Source organism: Corvus brachyrhynchos, unplaced genomic scaffold (genome assembly GCF_000691975.1).
Source record: "Corvus brachyrhynchos isolate BGI_N302 unplaced genomic scaffold, ASM69197v1 scaffold115, whole genome shotgun sequence".
Classification (NCBI taxonomy): domain Eukaryota; kingdom Metazoa; phylum Chordata; class Aves; order Passeriformes; family Corvidae; genus Corvus; species Corvus brachyrhynchos.
The window spans coordinates 13,187,194-13,201,114 of NW_008239553.1; the positions used below are offsets into that span (position 1 = coordinate 13,187,194).

The 13,921-nt window shown below is 39.5% G+C and overlaps 1 protein-coding gene across 10 annotated transcripts in view; it reads right to left on the minus strand.

Annotated features, from left to right (window-relative positions):
• The window catches only part of ZFYVE26 (zinc finger FYVE-type containing 26), a 49,670-nt gene that overhangs the window by 35,292 nt on the left and 457 nt on the right, over window positions 1–13,921 (minus strand). For 7 of the 10 annotated variants that reach the window (XR_001864485.1, XM_017742113.1, XM_017742112.1 and 4 more), the window contains exons 2-10: window positions 12,471–12,549; window positions 11,678–11,767; window positions 9,248–9,800; window positions 7,746–7,876; window positions 6,768–6,932; window positions 5,593–5,681; window positions 5,157–5,317; window positions 1,692–1,895; window positions 478–1,131 (exon numbers count right to left, since the gene is read on the minus strand). Coding sequence is in view for 9 of the 10 variants with exons in the window: in XM_017742113.1 (XP_017597602.1) it covers window positions 478–1,131; window positions 1,692–1,895; window positions 5,157–5,317; window positions 5,593–5,681; window positions 6,768–6,932; window positions 7,746–7,876; window positions 9,248–9,800; window positions 11,678–11,767; window positions 12,471–12,549 (2,126 nt within the window). In the remaining variant the exon portion in view is untranslated. The remainder of the gene's footprint in view (window positions 1–477; window positions 1,132–1,691; window positions 1,896–5,156; window positions 5,318–5,592; window positions 5,682–6,767; window positions 6,933–7,745; window positions 7,877–9,247; window positions 9,801–11,677; window positions 11,768–12,470; window positions 12,550–13,921) is intronic. The other 3 variants (XM_008639535.2, XM_017742110.1, XM_017742108.1) reach the window with 2 other exon arrangements.

Here is a 13,921-nt window from a genome sequence, read left to right on the forward strand (position 1 = left end):
AACAAGTTATGGGCTATGGAGAAGGGTGGGAAACAGGTTCCTGAGTGCGTTGTTCTAGCTACTTCAGCAACCATCCAGAGTAACACAACCTCTGATACATGTTCCTAACATGTTTCCAGACTAGGCTAAATCAACACTGTCCATGAATGAGCTGAGACTATTCGGCTTGCACTAGATCCAACATCACCATGTCCCTTCATACCACTGCAGTGTGACTTGTGACACTGGCGGGACAAAGGCAAACAGAAGCAGTGCATCCAGAGGGGATGGAAAAGAGAAAAAAACCCCAAACTTTCTGATTAGAATAGGGATCACTTCTATTGGAAAACGATGCAAGAACCAGGTGATCTCTAAGTAGGCCACTCTCCCAGTATCTGCCAAAATGTGCTCCCTCATTAAGATGCTCAGGGAATTTAGCCTTGAGATCACTGTCTGGACAGCTGTAACATATCAGAAAGCGCCAAATACAAAGCCTACCTGCATTTCTGTTACTCATCACCACCTTGTATCGCCAGTGAGCTTCAGAAAGGTATTTGGAAAACTGCAACACGCGACCTCCAAAGGCATCTCTGCTTGCAGAAAGATTCAAGCACTCAACAAGCTCCAGCTCTTCTCGAAGCACATTACTGGAGTCCCATGGGAGAGAACTCTGAATTTCTTCCAAGTGGTTGAGAAGCAATGTGAGGAAGGCCTCCATGGCCACGTCATCCACTAAAAATCCAGTAACACCACTGGTGAAGTGTTTCAGATCCAGGTAGCTTGGCTTACAGGTTTCACAGCTTTTGCCATCTACCATGGAGTCACAAAGATCTCGTGTATCTGTGTGAGCTGTCTGTGCAGCCAACAGATGCTTCTCTGATTTTTTTTCAGCCTCTGTTACGTGCCATGGACTTTGTGAGGCACACGGCTGCCGACTGGCACTGCCTTCTACACTCAGAGGAGCACTCTTTTTGTCAAGGTCTTCATCCTCTGCATAGTCCTCAGGTAGAGGAGTCTCAGTATAGAGGTCACTATAGGAAACAAAAAGCAAGGAGAAAATATTCTCCAAAACCTCCAGGCGCAGAGGAATAGGAACACTCCTTAAGAACTGCTGACACTTCACAATGTACTGAGGAAATACTGAAGAGCAATCTGTACAATTAAAAACAAAAATAAATTACTACATTTTTCAGGAATTCCTTGTTCCAACTTGTGCCTTTTAAGAAAATCACAGAAGAGGGAACTAGCCCAGTGGCTCAGGCCCAATCATTCCTCCAAACACCAAGTAAATATATGTCCAACAATTTACATTTAGAAAGGTAGTGTGCCTCCTCCCTCTGAGTAATGCCAATTATCACTTTGTTCAATGATGTGCAAATTCAGATTACACCCATTCTAGCCATTAAATCAGTTTCAGCTCTGGGAAATCGTAAGCTCTTACAAAATTATCCCTGTCACTACCATCCTATATCTAGTATCACCTCCTTTTTGCACTACATTTTTTGTATAATTACCTTAAATGTTTTAAAACAAGGCTGGTAGCTTATTCATTAAAGATAACGACATCTCAAAGAAATACAATTAGACTTGCTTGCAAAGCATCCATAGCCCACTGAATAAAACACCATATGTATACAAGGTGCAACATTATCCCAATACTAAGTGATAATTCAGAGCCCAGAAACTGGATGGAGAAGCACATATTACTGAACCTGAGAAAGGAGGCCAATCACCTGCTGGTTCTCCAAAAGCTGTATCCTCAGGGATATCACCAAGAAGGCTGTGTACACAATCCTTGCACTTGGCATGCCTGTGTGAATTCACACAGAGAGCATAGATTGCATACTTCATGGCACAGAACGCTCGGAAGAGTGCCAGATTGCGCTGCTGACTCAGGGTGTTAGGGAGTGTGGCTGCTGTGGAGGGAAACCAGGGCAGTGATGGGGTAGGAGGTAGACAAGAAAACAAGTTAATTTTCTCCTGCAGTTCCTGCACAGCAATATTTATCCAGTCTTTCTTCCTCAGCGTCATTTTTGTCTCAGCTTTGATCTATCTCACTGTTACTTTGGGAAAAAAAGCCCAAACAACTCAACCCACAACAGATGGGCACAGAAATGCCAGGTCTGGATCCCCTTCTAAAAAGGAAATTTTCTGTGAACTTGTGTAACAGGACCTGGCTACAGTGTAGAATGACAAAAATCACTCATAATGACTGTCATTAGCAGTATGTGGTTAACTATACTGCAGAGGGGCAAATCCTGTTTCATTTCAGCATCTTGGAATGTTGTGTTCTAGTACACAGCAGATAAGTAGGGAAACAGTGTAGACAGGCTATGACTGCAGTAAGAATAGGGTACCACCACCTCTTCAGATTTGTACTAATAAATAGATATCACGGATGATTCACAGTGGCTGACACAATAGATCAAATATAATCTGCAACTAATTAAAGAAGAAGTACAGTCCCACAGTTTCCTTCATACATTTATAATAAAGCCAAACTAGAGAAGTACTGCATCCACTTCTCCTCCCCTTTGGGTTTTTTTTGAGGAAAGGCATCACATGCCAGAGATATGATCCCTTCTTAGTACAACAGAACAGCAGAGCTGCAAATTGTAAAAATCACATCATCATCTCCTTCACCCAGGAACACAATATAGTGTCATATATTCTGTTATGTTGAGTTTAGATGAATTATCCAACTACTGCAAAAAGGTTAAAAGAACAAAGAAACAACAAAGAAAGAAACAAAAAACTCCCGACAACCACACAGAGTGTTAAATTAGTGCTTGGAATCCACTGTCCTGTATTCTTATTCAAGTGATAGATTGTCCCTCTACCTGCTGTCATGCAGGGAAAGCGTTAGCCAAGTTGCTTTTTTTAAACAAAGCACTGGTACAAAGCACAATGTACTGACAATGTCCACATCCAAATTCTGGGACTGAACAGAATTACCTAACCTAGAAAGTGTTTCAGTACTGTTCTCCACAAAGTTTGAGTATGACCGCAAGGAAAAGCACCACTCTGAACTCTTCTGAAAACTACAGAGCAGCCAAGGCAACAGGACTGAGGGCATAAACAGTTGGCAACAGTTATTCCCTATCACTGCAATTCTAAACAGCGACAATGATGGAAAATACAATGTAGACAGCAGACAGAACTGAGGAGACATCCAAGTATGAATCCTTTGCAGAACCCACTATGGAAATTCTATGTAAATGGCTATGGAAATTCTACTGTTGCCCAGCAGCTCTACACTAATACGTAAACACCCAAATAGCTCTCAATACTACTGTCTTAAGAGGACTTCAGGCAGATAAAGCCAGCGACTTGATAAATACAATCCTCTGGAAAAGAGAAATAGTTACCTAGAGATACTACAAGACAAATACTGGTAATCAAAAGTAAGTTTAATACACTTCTACCTCACACGTGGAAAGACTTGGATGCAGTGTGTCTGTGTCAGTATTTGTACCTAAACCAATCCTTTTCCTTGTACCAACATGGAATAACAATCCTTTAACTACTGGCACTGTTTTTCCTATGCCAGAAATACTAACAACTTCTTGAATATTGTAACTCATGAGGAAATTGCTGCTCACCATGACTGATCAAAACCAGTGTTACGCAAAGCCTGAACTCGACTGTCTATCAGTACCACTACTCTGGTTTCACTATTGCAGCTGACAGATGTGTACTAAAAAGAAGAGGAAGAGAGGGAAGCATGTGCAGTGATTGGAGGAAAAGGCCTGTTAACACTACCATGTCTGACAAAAAAAAAGTTTATGACTCCTCTCTTCCCTTTAAGGTTCAAAATAGATTATTTTAAAGAAGATTCTATTAAGATGTGCTTACAGAATCATCTGAATTTTGCAATAATTGCTGGATTGAAAAGAGAAGGAGGACTTGTCTTCCATTAATTAGTTCCATAAATTAATGTGCCATGTAAAAAAAAAGAAGAGAAACCACAGCTAGAGTTCTTTTGCTACAGTCATGCAGCTCCCAGAAGATATGATGGGACTGCCTCTTCCTGTTTTTGAAAGGCTTTGACAGAATTTAAGCAGAAAATAATTAAAATGTAAGAACTGATTAAAAAATCCCACAACACTAGCAACAACAAAACAATTTCAGAAAGCAGGGCACTGAAAATAAGGATCTATATAGAGTCCCAATTACTACATCTTTCAAGATTATTCAAGACAAGTGTTATGATAATTTTAACACCAAAACCTGAGAAAGTAGGAACAGAAACCAACGTTACAACAGTATGATAATGGAAGGAGAGAAACCTACTTCCCACTAGGCAATCTGGAAAAATCTGTGTGACATCCATCACTGAGAGCTCTCCATACAACTCAGGTTGAAATTACACACGTCCAAATTCACAAATGTAAAAGAAATAAGACACAAAAAATTGCAGCTTCTTAGGTTCTAGTACATGCAGGAAAACAGAGCTTCTCTATCATTATTAAGAAGTCCTATCAGAAAACAGCTTTAAAATAGCAGCAGCTGAACCTGGAGATAGGCTACAATCAAAAGAGTGTCCAAGGAGATTCACTTTTAAGTGATCCAATGTGTTTGGTAGTTGCAGGTATTTTAGGCACCCAACTGGAACATGTGAAGATGAAAGAAGTGAGGCAGGAGTGATGTAAACATAGGCTGTAGGTAAGCATTACTAACTTAAACATTAAATTTAAATTTATATTAGAATAAAAAGCCTCCACTTTTTATATCTTTCAAAAACAAAGATGTTGTAGTACAAGATATTGTCAATTTCATCTGGTTTTGTTCTTTGATTTTAAATTAAAGTGCACCGAAATACAAACCATACACTTTCTTTTCAAACTAAAGGTATTACACAGTACAAAAGTTACAATGAGAAGTGCATATCATGAGCATGTGCAAAATCTTGTTACCATCTTGAAAAAGCTATTTCAGAAATCTGTCCTTGTGAGATCAAAGAGATCTCACAACTCCTTCTTGAAAGACAATTTACTCCCCAAAAGGATTTCAAAATAATTTCCACATGCTCTCTAGATTTGTTCCACAAAACAGCTGGTAACTTATCTTCCACAATTACAGAAGCAGGTCAAAAGAACAAATCCTGGCAGAAGTACTGAACATACACACTCAATGGATTGTGAGTTTTTAGTGTTCTTACAACCCTATGCATTTACCCTGCATCTGTTGGTCTCTAGCAGGAACTTTCTGAAGAAGCTCAATAACATCATCTTCATTCAGTGCCAGAAGATTGGTGAGATGATGCAGAGAGTACACCACAGTGTGGCAATCCAGATTGTGCAAGTGTTGCAACAGAACCTTCCTTGGGACAGTAATACTGCAGGAGACAACAAAGAGGTGACACAGATTTAAGTCTCAACTACATTTAAAGATTTAACTCCCACTCTAATTCTGATTGAACCAAACTACTGCAACTAAAAAGAAAAACAAAGAGTGTAACTGCAGCCCATGAGAAATTTTAAGAGCTTGTTTATACAGTCACTATTAGATGATTAGCCAAGAAAATAATACCTTCTCTATTTGCATACATAAACTGACTTAACAGGTAGAGTCGGCAACATAGTTTGGAAAAAGTCCTTCTGATCATTTTACCTGTTTTGCTGCATACACCATTCAAGAACTTCCACATGAGCCCAGAGCCCATCACAAAAATCTTTCAATACTGAATCATTGCACAGATCCTAAATGGAAAGACAAATAAAAGAATCTCTTTACAACAAATCTCCCAGCCAGACAGCAGAAGCAAGCCTGTGTCACATATGCATGTTTGCAAGACTTCTTTACCTAGATAATAAATTTCAAATACGGAAAATTGCCAGATTTATTACAAACCCAGCAAAGGAGGGCTATTCGGAAAGAACATAAAAGTCAGTCAGCCTCCTGTTGACACATCTACAGACCATGGAAAGGTGGCTACATCCCTTTTCAAGATTAGCTTATAAAATGCAAAATAATGCTTCTTAGTAACAGTCTAAAACTAATCTCTAGAACTAATCATGCACTAGAAAGATGACATACTGGGTAGCAGATGGTTATTCTCCTTTTCCATGTGTTTTTCTACTACAGATGACTGCCTGCTAAAATCAAATCTAAGAGTAACTTTGCAGAAGCTACTGAATAGACTTTGGGTGTATTACCAAGAGATAGTAACTCCCTTAAGGCAATATTGGCTTAGGTCTGCACTGTGAGCCAGCAGTACAAGGCTGCTCATCTCCCCATCTCTGACATCTCAGCCAGCCAGCAGGCATCATCTAAAGTGCAACTACACCTTCAGAGCTGGAACCCTGTCTCTTTTGCACAGATGAAGACTGCCCCCCAAACAAGGTGGATCTTTTGCTCACAGCTCTTGTCATTTATCATTTCACTTTGCGAATGAGTATGGGGAATTTCCAAGCTACCGCATTGTTGAACTCAGGCCTGAATAAGTCACTATCCAGGGATGACTCACTGGAGGAAATTACATGAAAGAAAGATGTTCCAGCTCTCTTCAAAACTAATCAACAACCATTGCTGTCTTTTTTCTCATGTTAACAGCAGAGGCTGTTTATGAATTTATGTGAGAGAAACTTTCAGACTCTCCTTTGCAGTCATACTCCACAGCCAAGGAACAAGAAGAAAGGCAACTGTAATATCTTAGCTTTTTAAATTCCATTTTGAGGAAGATCGACTTTCTCACTGAAAACTCCCTGGTTTTACGTGTTTTTGCAAACAAATTGCATTATCTGGACTCAGACTGGGATACTGCCACTTGCTTTCTGCTGATTTACCTGAGTTTTGTGTAGAGTCCATAGCAATGCTTTTGCTGATTCCAAGCTTTGACAATGAGTCCATCCTAACAATACCAAGAGGCGGCTCAGGGGGTTGAATTCTCTCCTCAACAAGTTCTTCAGGCCTGAGTAGTCTTCTCTTTTTAGTAAAGCTAATGCAGTCACCTAGAAAATAAAAGGAAGAAGTACTAATTTTCCCAAAATGTGGAGACCCATAATGCCTGGCCGACTATGTAAGCAAGTAGCCATTTCAATATTAGCTTCACTAAAAGAGTGAAATTCTGCATCTGGAATGTCCCAAAATTTACACTGTCCAAGCTATCAGGATACCCATCAGTAAAGTTGTCTTAAGGAAAAAACATCATTTCAAATGCTTACTACCTAGCAAACTCACATTCCACTCTACATTATCTTTGCATTCCCTCTCTTGATTACGTCTCTGCCAAGGGCATCATGTAAAAGACTTCTACAAGCACATTACATAAAAGTGGAAATATGTTCAACCTTAAAACCTCACACTTTAACAGTGACCACCTGCCTGTATTCTATTTCTTCTATGTGAATATATAAAAATCAATTAATTCATAACAGACTATTTTCACCACAAATTTTACCATGCAAACTAGTCTCACTGCCCCAAATCTATCAGCATCAGAAAGCAACAAGTTCAAGGTCATGAGGTAAATGGTGTATCCAACAAAATTACAAGCAGAAAATGAGACTTCTTAAACCCTGAAGATTTAATCTTCAGTCTGCGTGCAGATGAGCTTTTCCAAAAATCTCACTAGCTGTTTTATGTTCATCGCACAGCTGCAAGTAGGGGAGTTATCACCGTTACCTCCTTGTTCCTATTAGTCATCACCCCTGGCAAACACTATTTGAATACAAAATGCTTCTGTGCACCACTGAGATATGTTCAATACAGGGACTGACTTTAGCCTCCATTTGGTTTCCCTGTTAATGATTTTATGGCTGTACCAGAATCTGTTCCAGAAAGTGCTTGCTGCTGCTCAAGCAGTAGAAATAGGCTGTCTTCCAATTAGGAGCTTCTTTGGGATCTGAGAACAAACTCATCACAGTTCGCTCTGTATCCAGCTGCTCAGATGATCCTAAAAACATCACAACAAGGTTACCTTCCAGTAGAGAGGGGTATCTTCGAGAGAAGCACAATTGTTACTAATTTAAACTGAGAAACACTCAACATTTCCTCAAGCACTAACCAGCTGTTACATATTACCAGCTATTGGATATTGTTACTTGGTAACAGGAGGGCCAAGCAGAGAAATTTGATAGACGTCAGATAGAAAACCAGAAAACTGTATCGACAATCATTAACATAGCAAAAGCCTGCTCAGCACACAGGCTGTTTGCATCAGCTCAGGTCACACTGCCTGACTTGCTTTAGCCACGAACACCTTATCTATGAGTTGCAAGAATTCTTGCTTGTGCTCAAGACACTGTGCTACTTTGCAGGGCCTTAGCAAAGGCTTGTCCAGTACTGGAACTTCTCAGATCTGTGCAAAGTGAGACACAAACTATTCCCAGTGAGAGTGAAGGTATGTGGATCTCCTCTTCCCCCACAAGGAAGCACTAACTATAGTTATTATCAGAATTTCTAGAGTCTGCCACACCAGCCTGAACTTCCCTTCAGCAATCCCTGAGTGAAGGGAGAAGAGACAATAAAAATTCCACTGACTTACACCTCAGTGAACAGAGGTGAACAAAAGAGGGTAGGATTCTAGCTTTTCCTTCCTTGCCACTTTACTGACAAGGACTTGGGCATCACTTGCCATTCAGCTTCATCTGAGATCCTCATAGATTCACAGAATATGCTGAGCTGGAAAGGGATCCACCAGGATCATCAAGTTACAACTAAAGGTACCAGTCATAGCGAGCTAGACAGAGGCTGTGAAGTCATGGTTGGTACAAAACCAACAGCTGGGCTCTGGCAAGTGAGCAGGTAATCACAGTGCATCTTCTGTCCTGCTGGGATATCAGCCCACTCCACAGCTCCTTCCACTTTCAGAAGTTTTCTTTTCCTGTATTAAGGGGTTTGAATATTTTGGGATTACTGAGGTGATTGTTACTGGCCAGAAACAGAACATATTCCAACACAGACGACCCTGAACTGGAGGTGAACAAATAAATACTGTATACATAGGGAGTGTCAAACCTCTAGTTACAAGAAAGATTTTCATCAAGAGAAATGCTGAGCATATTAAAATAGAGCACAACAAGGGGTGGTAAAGGAAGTGATCACAAAACATGGCATAGACTGCAGAAATGTAAGGGAGAGAACCAGTGTTCCTATGCCAGTTCCTTGCTTTAAGGATCATTTTAGCATCATCTTTCTAAAGAGTCGATGGTTTGTTAAGGCACCTTAGCAAGAACATTGCCTGACTTCTTGACTACACATCTATTTAATGCCTTAACGGTTTTGTTAAACAGGAGATTAGTACAAAGCAAAATGTGAAACAAACCTTTTTGTATTGATTTTGACAACAAAAACTTTTCTCTTGTTCTTTCTGTGAGAACATTGCTATAGAGGCTTAACAAGCCATGGCTCTGTTTCCTCAGCATACAGTTTAGTAGCTTCTCTTCCCTTAATGGGCTTCCCTCAGCCCAGCATACATCCAAGAGCTCCCTGAATAAGTGTTTTATTTCATCTGCTTGATGCTCCACCTCAAAAGTCACTATACTGAGAGCAGCATAAATTGTATCTACTAGTTCTCTTTGACCTAGCTCCGCTGAAATCTCAGAACTGCCCTGAAGCCTCCGCAGAGATTTTAAGGAGTCACAAAGAAATTCTACAAAGATGTTTTGTAGAGAGCGATATTGCTGGAGTGAGGAGCTTGGTATTCCTTGTTCCCCCTGGAAGAACTCCAGCAGGCCTTTTGCCCTCTGGGGAGCCCGCAGCAGAAGCTTCCGGAGAGCTGAAACAACATCCAAACTGAATTTGTGAGAACAGTCATCTCTTCTTTTGCTGTCTGTGATGTGCTTGTTTTGCGTGCACTCAAATGCTTCAAACAGTTCCTGGCAGGAAAATAATAAAAGAGTAAGCCTTTTTGACTACATGAATACATGAAATGAATTATTTAAAAAAATAGAAGAAACTTGAAAGTGAGCAGATAAATCAATTTGCAAACACCATACTACCTAAGAAATCTATTAATAATGGTCCACCTTGTCCAATATCCCTCCTAGAAGAGTGGATATGCCTGAATATGTAACAAAATATAAAGAATCCTGTAATACACAAGTACACTATAAGGACGATGTACAAGCAAGGAACCATAGCAGTCCCTATGGGATGGCTGAAGCACTGCCATATTCCACCTCCAAGCAATGTACTAATATAACTGGATCTTTGTAGGTCGCTAAGAGCATAATGATTAGTGGTGGGTTTTTTTCATCCTACTTTTCCAGATTTGTACCATCCATTTACCAACTACATCATCCTTATCAATTTTTCAAATTTGATTAAAACTGGTGAACAGATTCAGAAGCCATCTCACAGACTTTTCTTAAGCAACAATAAGTTTTCTACCTATCAGCAGAAAACCTAAAATTTCAGAACGGGAAAGGGTAAAACAAACAAACAAAAAATCCCAATTAGCTCACACAATAAGAGTTGGGAAGGTGAGGGACAAGCCAGTTGAATATCACTCAAGCAGCATTTTTGGCACTTCTGGAATTATGTGAGTGCTGCCTTTGGCTCAAAGAGACACCTCAGAGATTACGTAGGGGAGAGGTGGTTGGTGTGCACAAAGAATGAGAATGGAAAGCAAGTCCACAATACCCTTTTTTTTATTATTTGCTGGATTGAAATGTAACTCTATGGACCACATGCCTCTGACAGTAATTGTGACAAAGATAAGAAGTTGCTGAATCTCATGTTTCTGCGCAACACTGGTGGACAGTGTGGACAATGGTGGAACCCTTCATAACCTTGGAGGTGAGATGGTAACATGCACAGACTTCATTATTCATTAACAGACTTCAAGCAGATTTTAATCAACATTCAAGTTTGCCTTGCTTGTTTTCATCCTGTAATTGCTAATTCTGTATCCTTAGTGAAATATTGAACAACTTTTCCTAAGCTGAAATACCCTCTGAATATAATAAGTTTTCATTTTCCTCTTTAAAAAAAGGCAAACCAAAAAAGAGTATCTTGAAAGAGTTAAAATCTATAGGACCAGAAGCAACATCTTATGACATTTCACACACCACATCAGATCCAAATCTGTTGTAACGAACGCCAAATTAGGACAGTCCTACAGTTAGTAACTTTCCTAATTTTCTGCTCTATTCTTGCTTTTGATATTAATCCACCTTTGCACATTTCCACATACTTCTCAAATAAATCAGCCTGCATTTTTTAATTCATAAGGGAAAATGGATCCTGGACCTCAGAACATGCATCATACCAATTACTAGGCAATGTCAGCAGTAATAGTAGAGCATCCCAAAGCTTCCAGGAAGGGGGAAAAGGGGTGCATAGGAGATGAAAATTAAGATCCCTAAAGAAAGAAAAAGAAAATAAACTAATTTTTAAAATGTGCTTACTGACTATAGTTTATTTTGGCTCACAGCAGGTTGTAGGTTTACGATTATTACAGGTGTTTATGGACTGAAGACTGTGGCAAGCAGTTGCAGTCGTGTGTAAGAAACAGCACGTAGAAAAACCTGTTCCTTGTCTGCCTGCAGCCTCTACTCTAGCCAGAGAAATCACTTGCAGGCACACTGGATTAACTTCACAAAGGGATCTGAATTACACTCTCTCTCAGTTGCCTGGAAGATTAATAACACATTAACATCTCAAGCAGTTAGCAGGAAGCATTAACTTCGATCTGATGAAGCTGGGCATACTGCATAAAAAAAAGAAGAAGTACGGCGCAGAAGTAGCTCACCTTCAGGACTTCCTCAGAGACATCTTTCTGTAGTTCTTCCAAGAATAATAAAAATTCAGTTTCTCTCTGAAGAGCAACTGGAACAGTTTTCTGAAACCATATAAGAACGGGAAATACATTAGTCAATAAAACTTTTATTTACATTAGCATGGGAACTTAATCATAGCTATTTCATTAACATTTTGAGGCAGACTGAAATATCTCTCTGAAGTAACCTAATTCTCAATTAAAGGCTATTCCATTCAGGTTCTGCTCTCACACCAGTTGATTTTATTTATTCCTACATTTGGAAACAGAGACAAATGTCACCTTGTCAAAAATCACAAACCCATCAATTCCTCAGAATGTAAAGAAAAAATGAAAGTCTAAGTAGTGACAAGGAGAAATGAATTTTAAAAAGAAGTATGCACATCCCTCAACATCTAAAGCTTATAAAAATTGTCTGATGCCTGAGCTATTTCATCTGTAATGTAAGAGAGGTGCTAGACAAATGCAGAAGTTGATAAACTCATGCTTTTCATTCATGTGAATGTGCAAAGCTACAATGTTAACTTCTAATATCTTAAAAAAAAACCCAGTTTTTCTCTTCAGTGTGAAGATTAACAGTTCTTTCTTGATAAATTTGTTAAATGCAAAAGTAGTGCATGTCTCCAGATAGCTTGAGAACTTAGTTCCATGAAACATGGGAAAGCCTACATTTAAATAAGCGACTATGGAGACATTCTGCACTTGGAAGTCAGTTAGAAATCAGAGCTACAAAGTGCATTTAGAAGTCAACCAGATGTTTCTGTACCTGATTTCTGGCAAGCCATTTTTCCAGCACAAGAAGCCAAAGCCAGGCAGTTCTCCATGGGCTAGAATTCTGTCCCCATCTACAAAAGCAAGAAGCATATACAGTGGATTATGCAAGGTCCTCTCCATCTCCAAGATCCAGGAAAACACCGTCAGAGATAATATTGATTTTGTATTTCTTCGAGTAAGATAAAAACAAAGACAAGTAAGTAGCCAAAGACCAGGGAAAAGAATGCAGGGAAACCAGAATATTGGTGCTCTTGCACATCAACTCAGTGATTTCTGCTGTGCAAATAACTGCTTTCAGATTGGCCAAATACTACTGGCATAGTTTCTCAAAACAAAGAAACCTATTTCTGGCCCAAAGTTCTGTCTGTATAGGTCTCTTTGAGCACTTCAGCAGATTTCGTTGAAATGTGACCACTTGCCAAACAGTGCTATTTCCTGTTCTGCCTATTTCTACCCAAAAAATGAAACTAAGTCTTAGGTCACAGCAGCCTAAATGCAGCTCTATGCCCAAACTAAAAGTGAAGCAATGTACTAATTAAAGAATCCTTCTAATTTCCATCAGTGTTTCACATGCTCCAGTACTTCAACATCCCAAAGCCCACACGGTTAGGAACATATGCAGTACTGTCAAAGGACTAGGAAAAGGAGAAAGCACAATATAGTTCCTGTCCTTTAAAAATCTCAGCACTCCTAACTAAAGCCTTTAAATGTGATAGCCCAGCTATCAAAGATCAAAAGATTGGAAATGCTTATGTCTCACATGGCTGTTAGCAATATTCATCCAACCACGTGCACACCTTCCTTCAGCTGCTGTCAGTGTAAACTGTTTCTTAGAACCTTTACTAAAATGTTACACAAACTTTGATGTGAAGAAGTATGATCATCTGGTTAGACAGCGGGAATGCGAGTGTTCCCTGAAGTGCTAGAAAGTCACCCTTCACATATGCTTAGCTGAAAAGCAGAGATAAAAAGTAACTGGGATTAAGTAAAACCGATGACATTCCAAAATACAGTGTGAGAGAAATACGAAATCAACAGCATAATTTGAACTTTTTAGAATTACATTTTTAGAAATTAGGATATTTTTCAAGAGTTGGAAACAAGAGAACGCTTTAAGTAACTACACTGCTGATCTTGGTGGTTCCATTTCTAAATTAACTGAAGCTCAGTGCCAAAGAAATGTAATTTCAAGAGACGGTCCTTCTCCTTCAGTAAAATCTATTAAAATCCGTTCTGAAATGCTTCCAGGTAGTTTTACGCTTGTATCAATCACCATGTCACTTACGCAAAGGAACACAAGTCGTTATCCCGGTGGGATGGGCAGCCTAAGTCCTTGGTCAGTGATAAGACATCAAAGTTCAGACAACAGCATCACAAGACACCTCAGTGCTACTTCCCTGATTCTACCTTTCACCCACAGCCAACACTAAACTAATTGCTCCT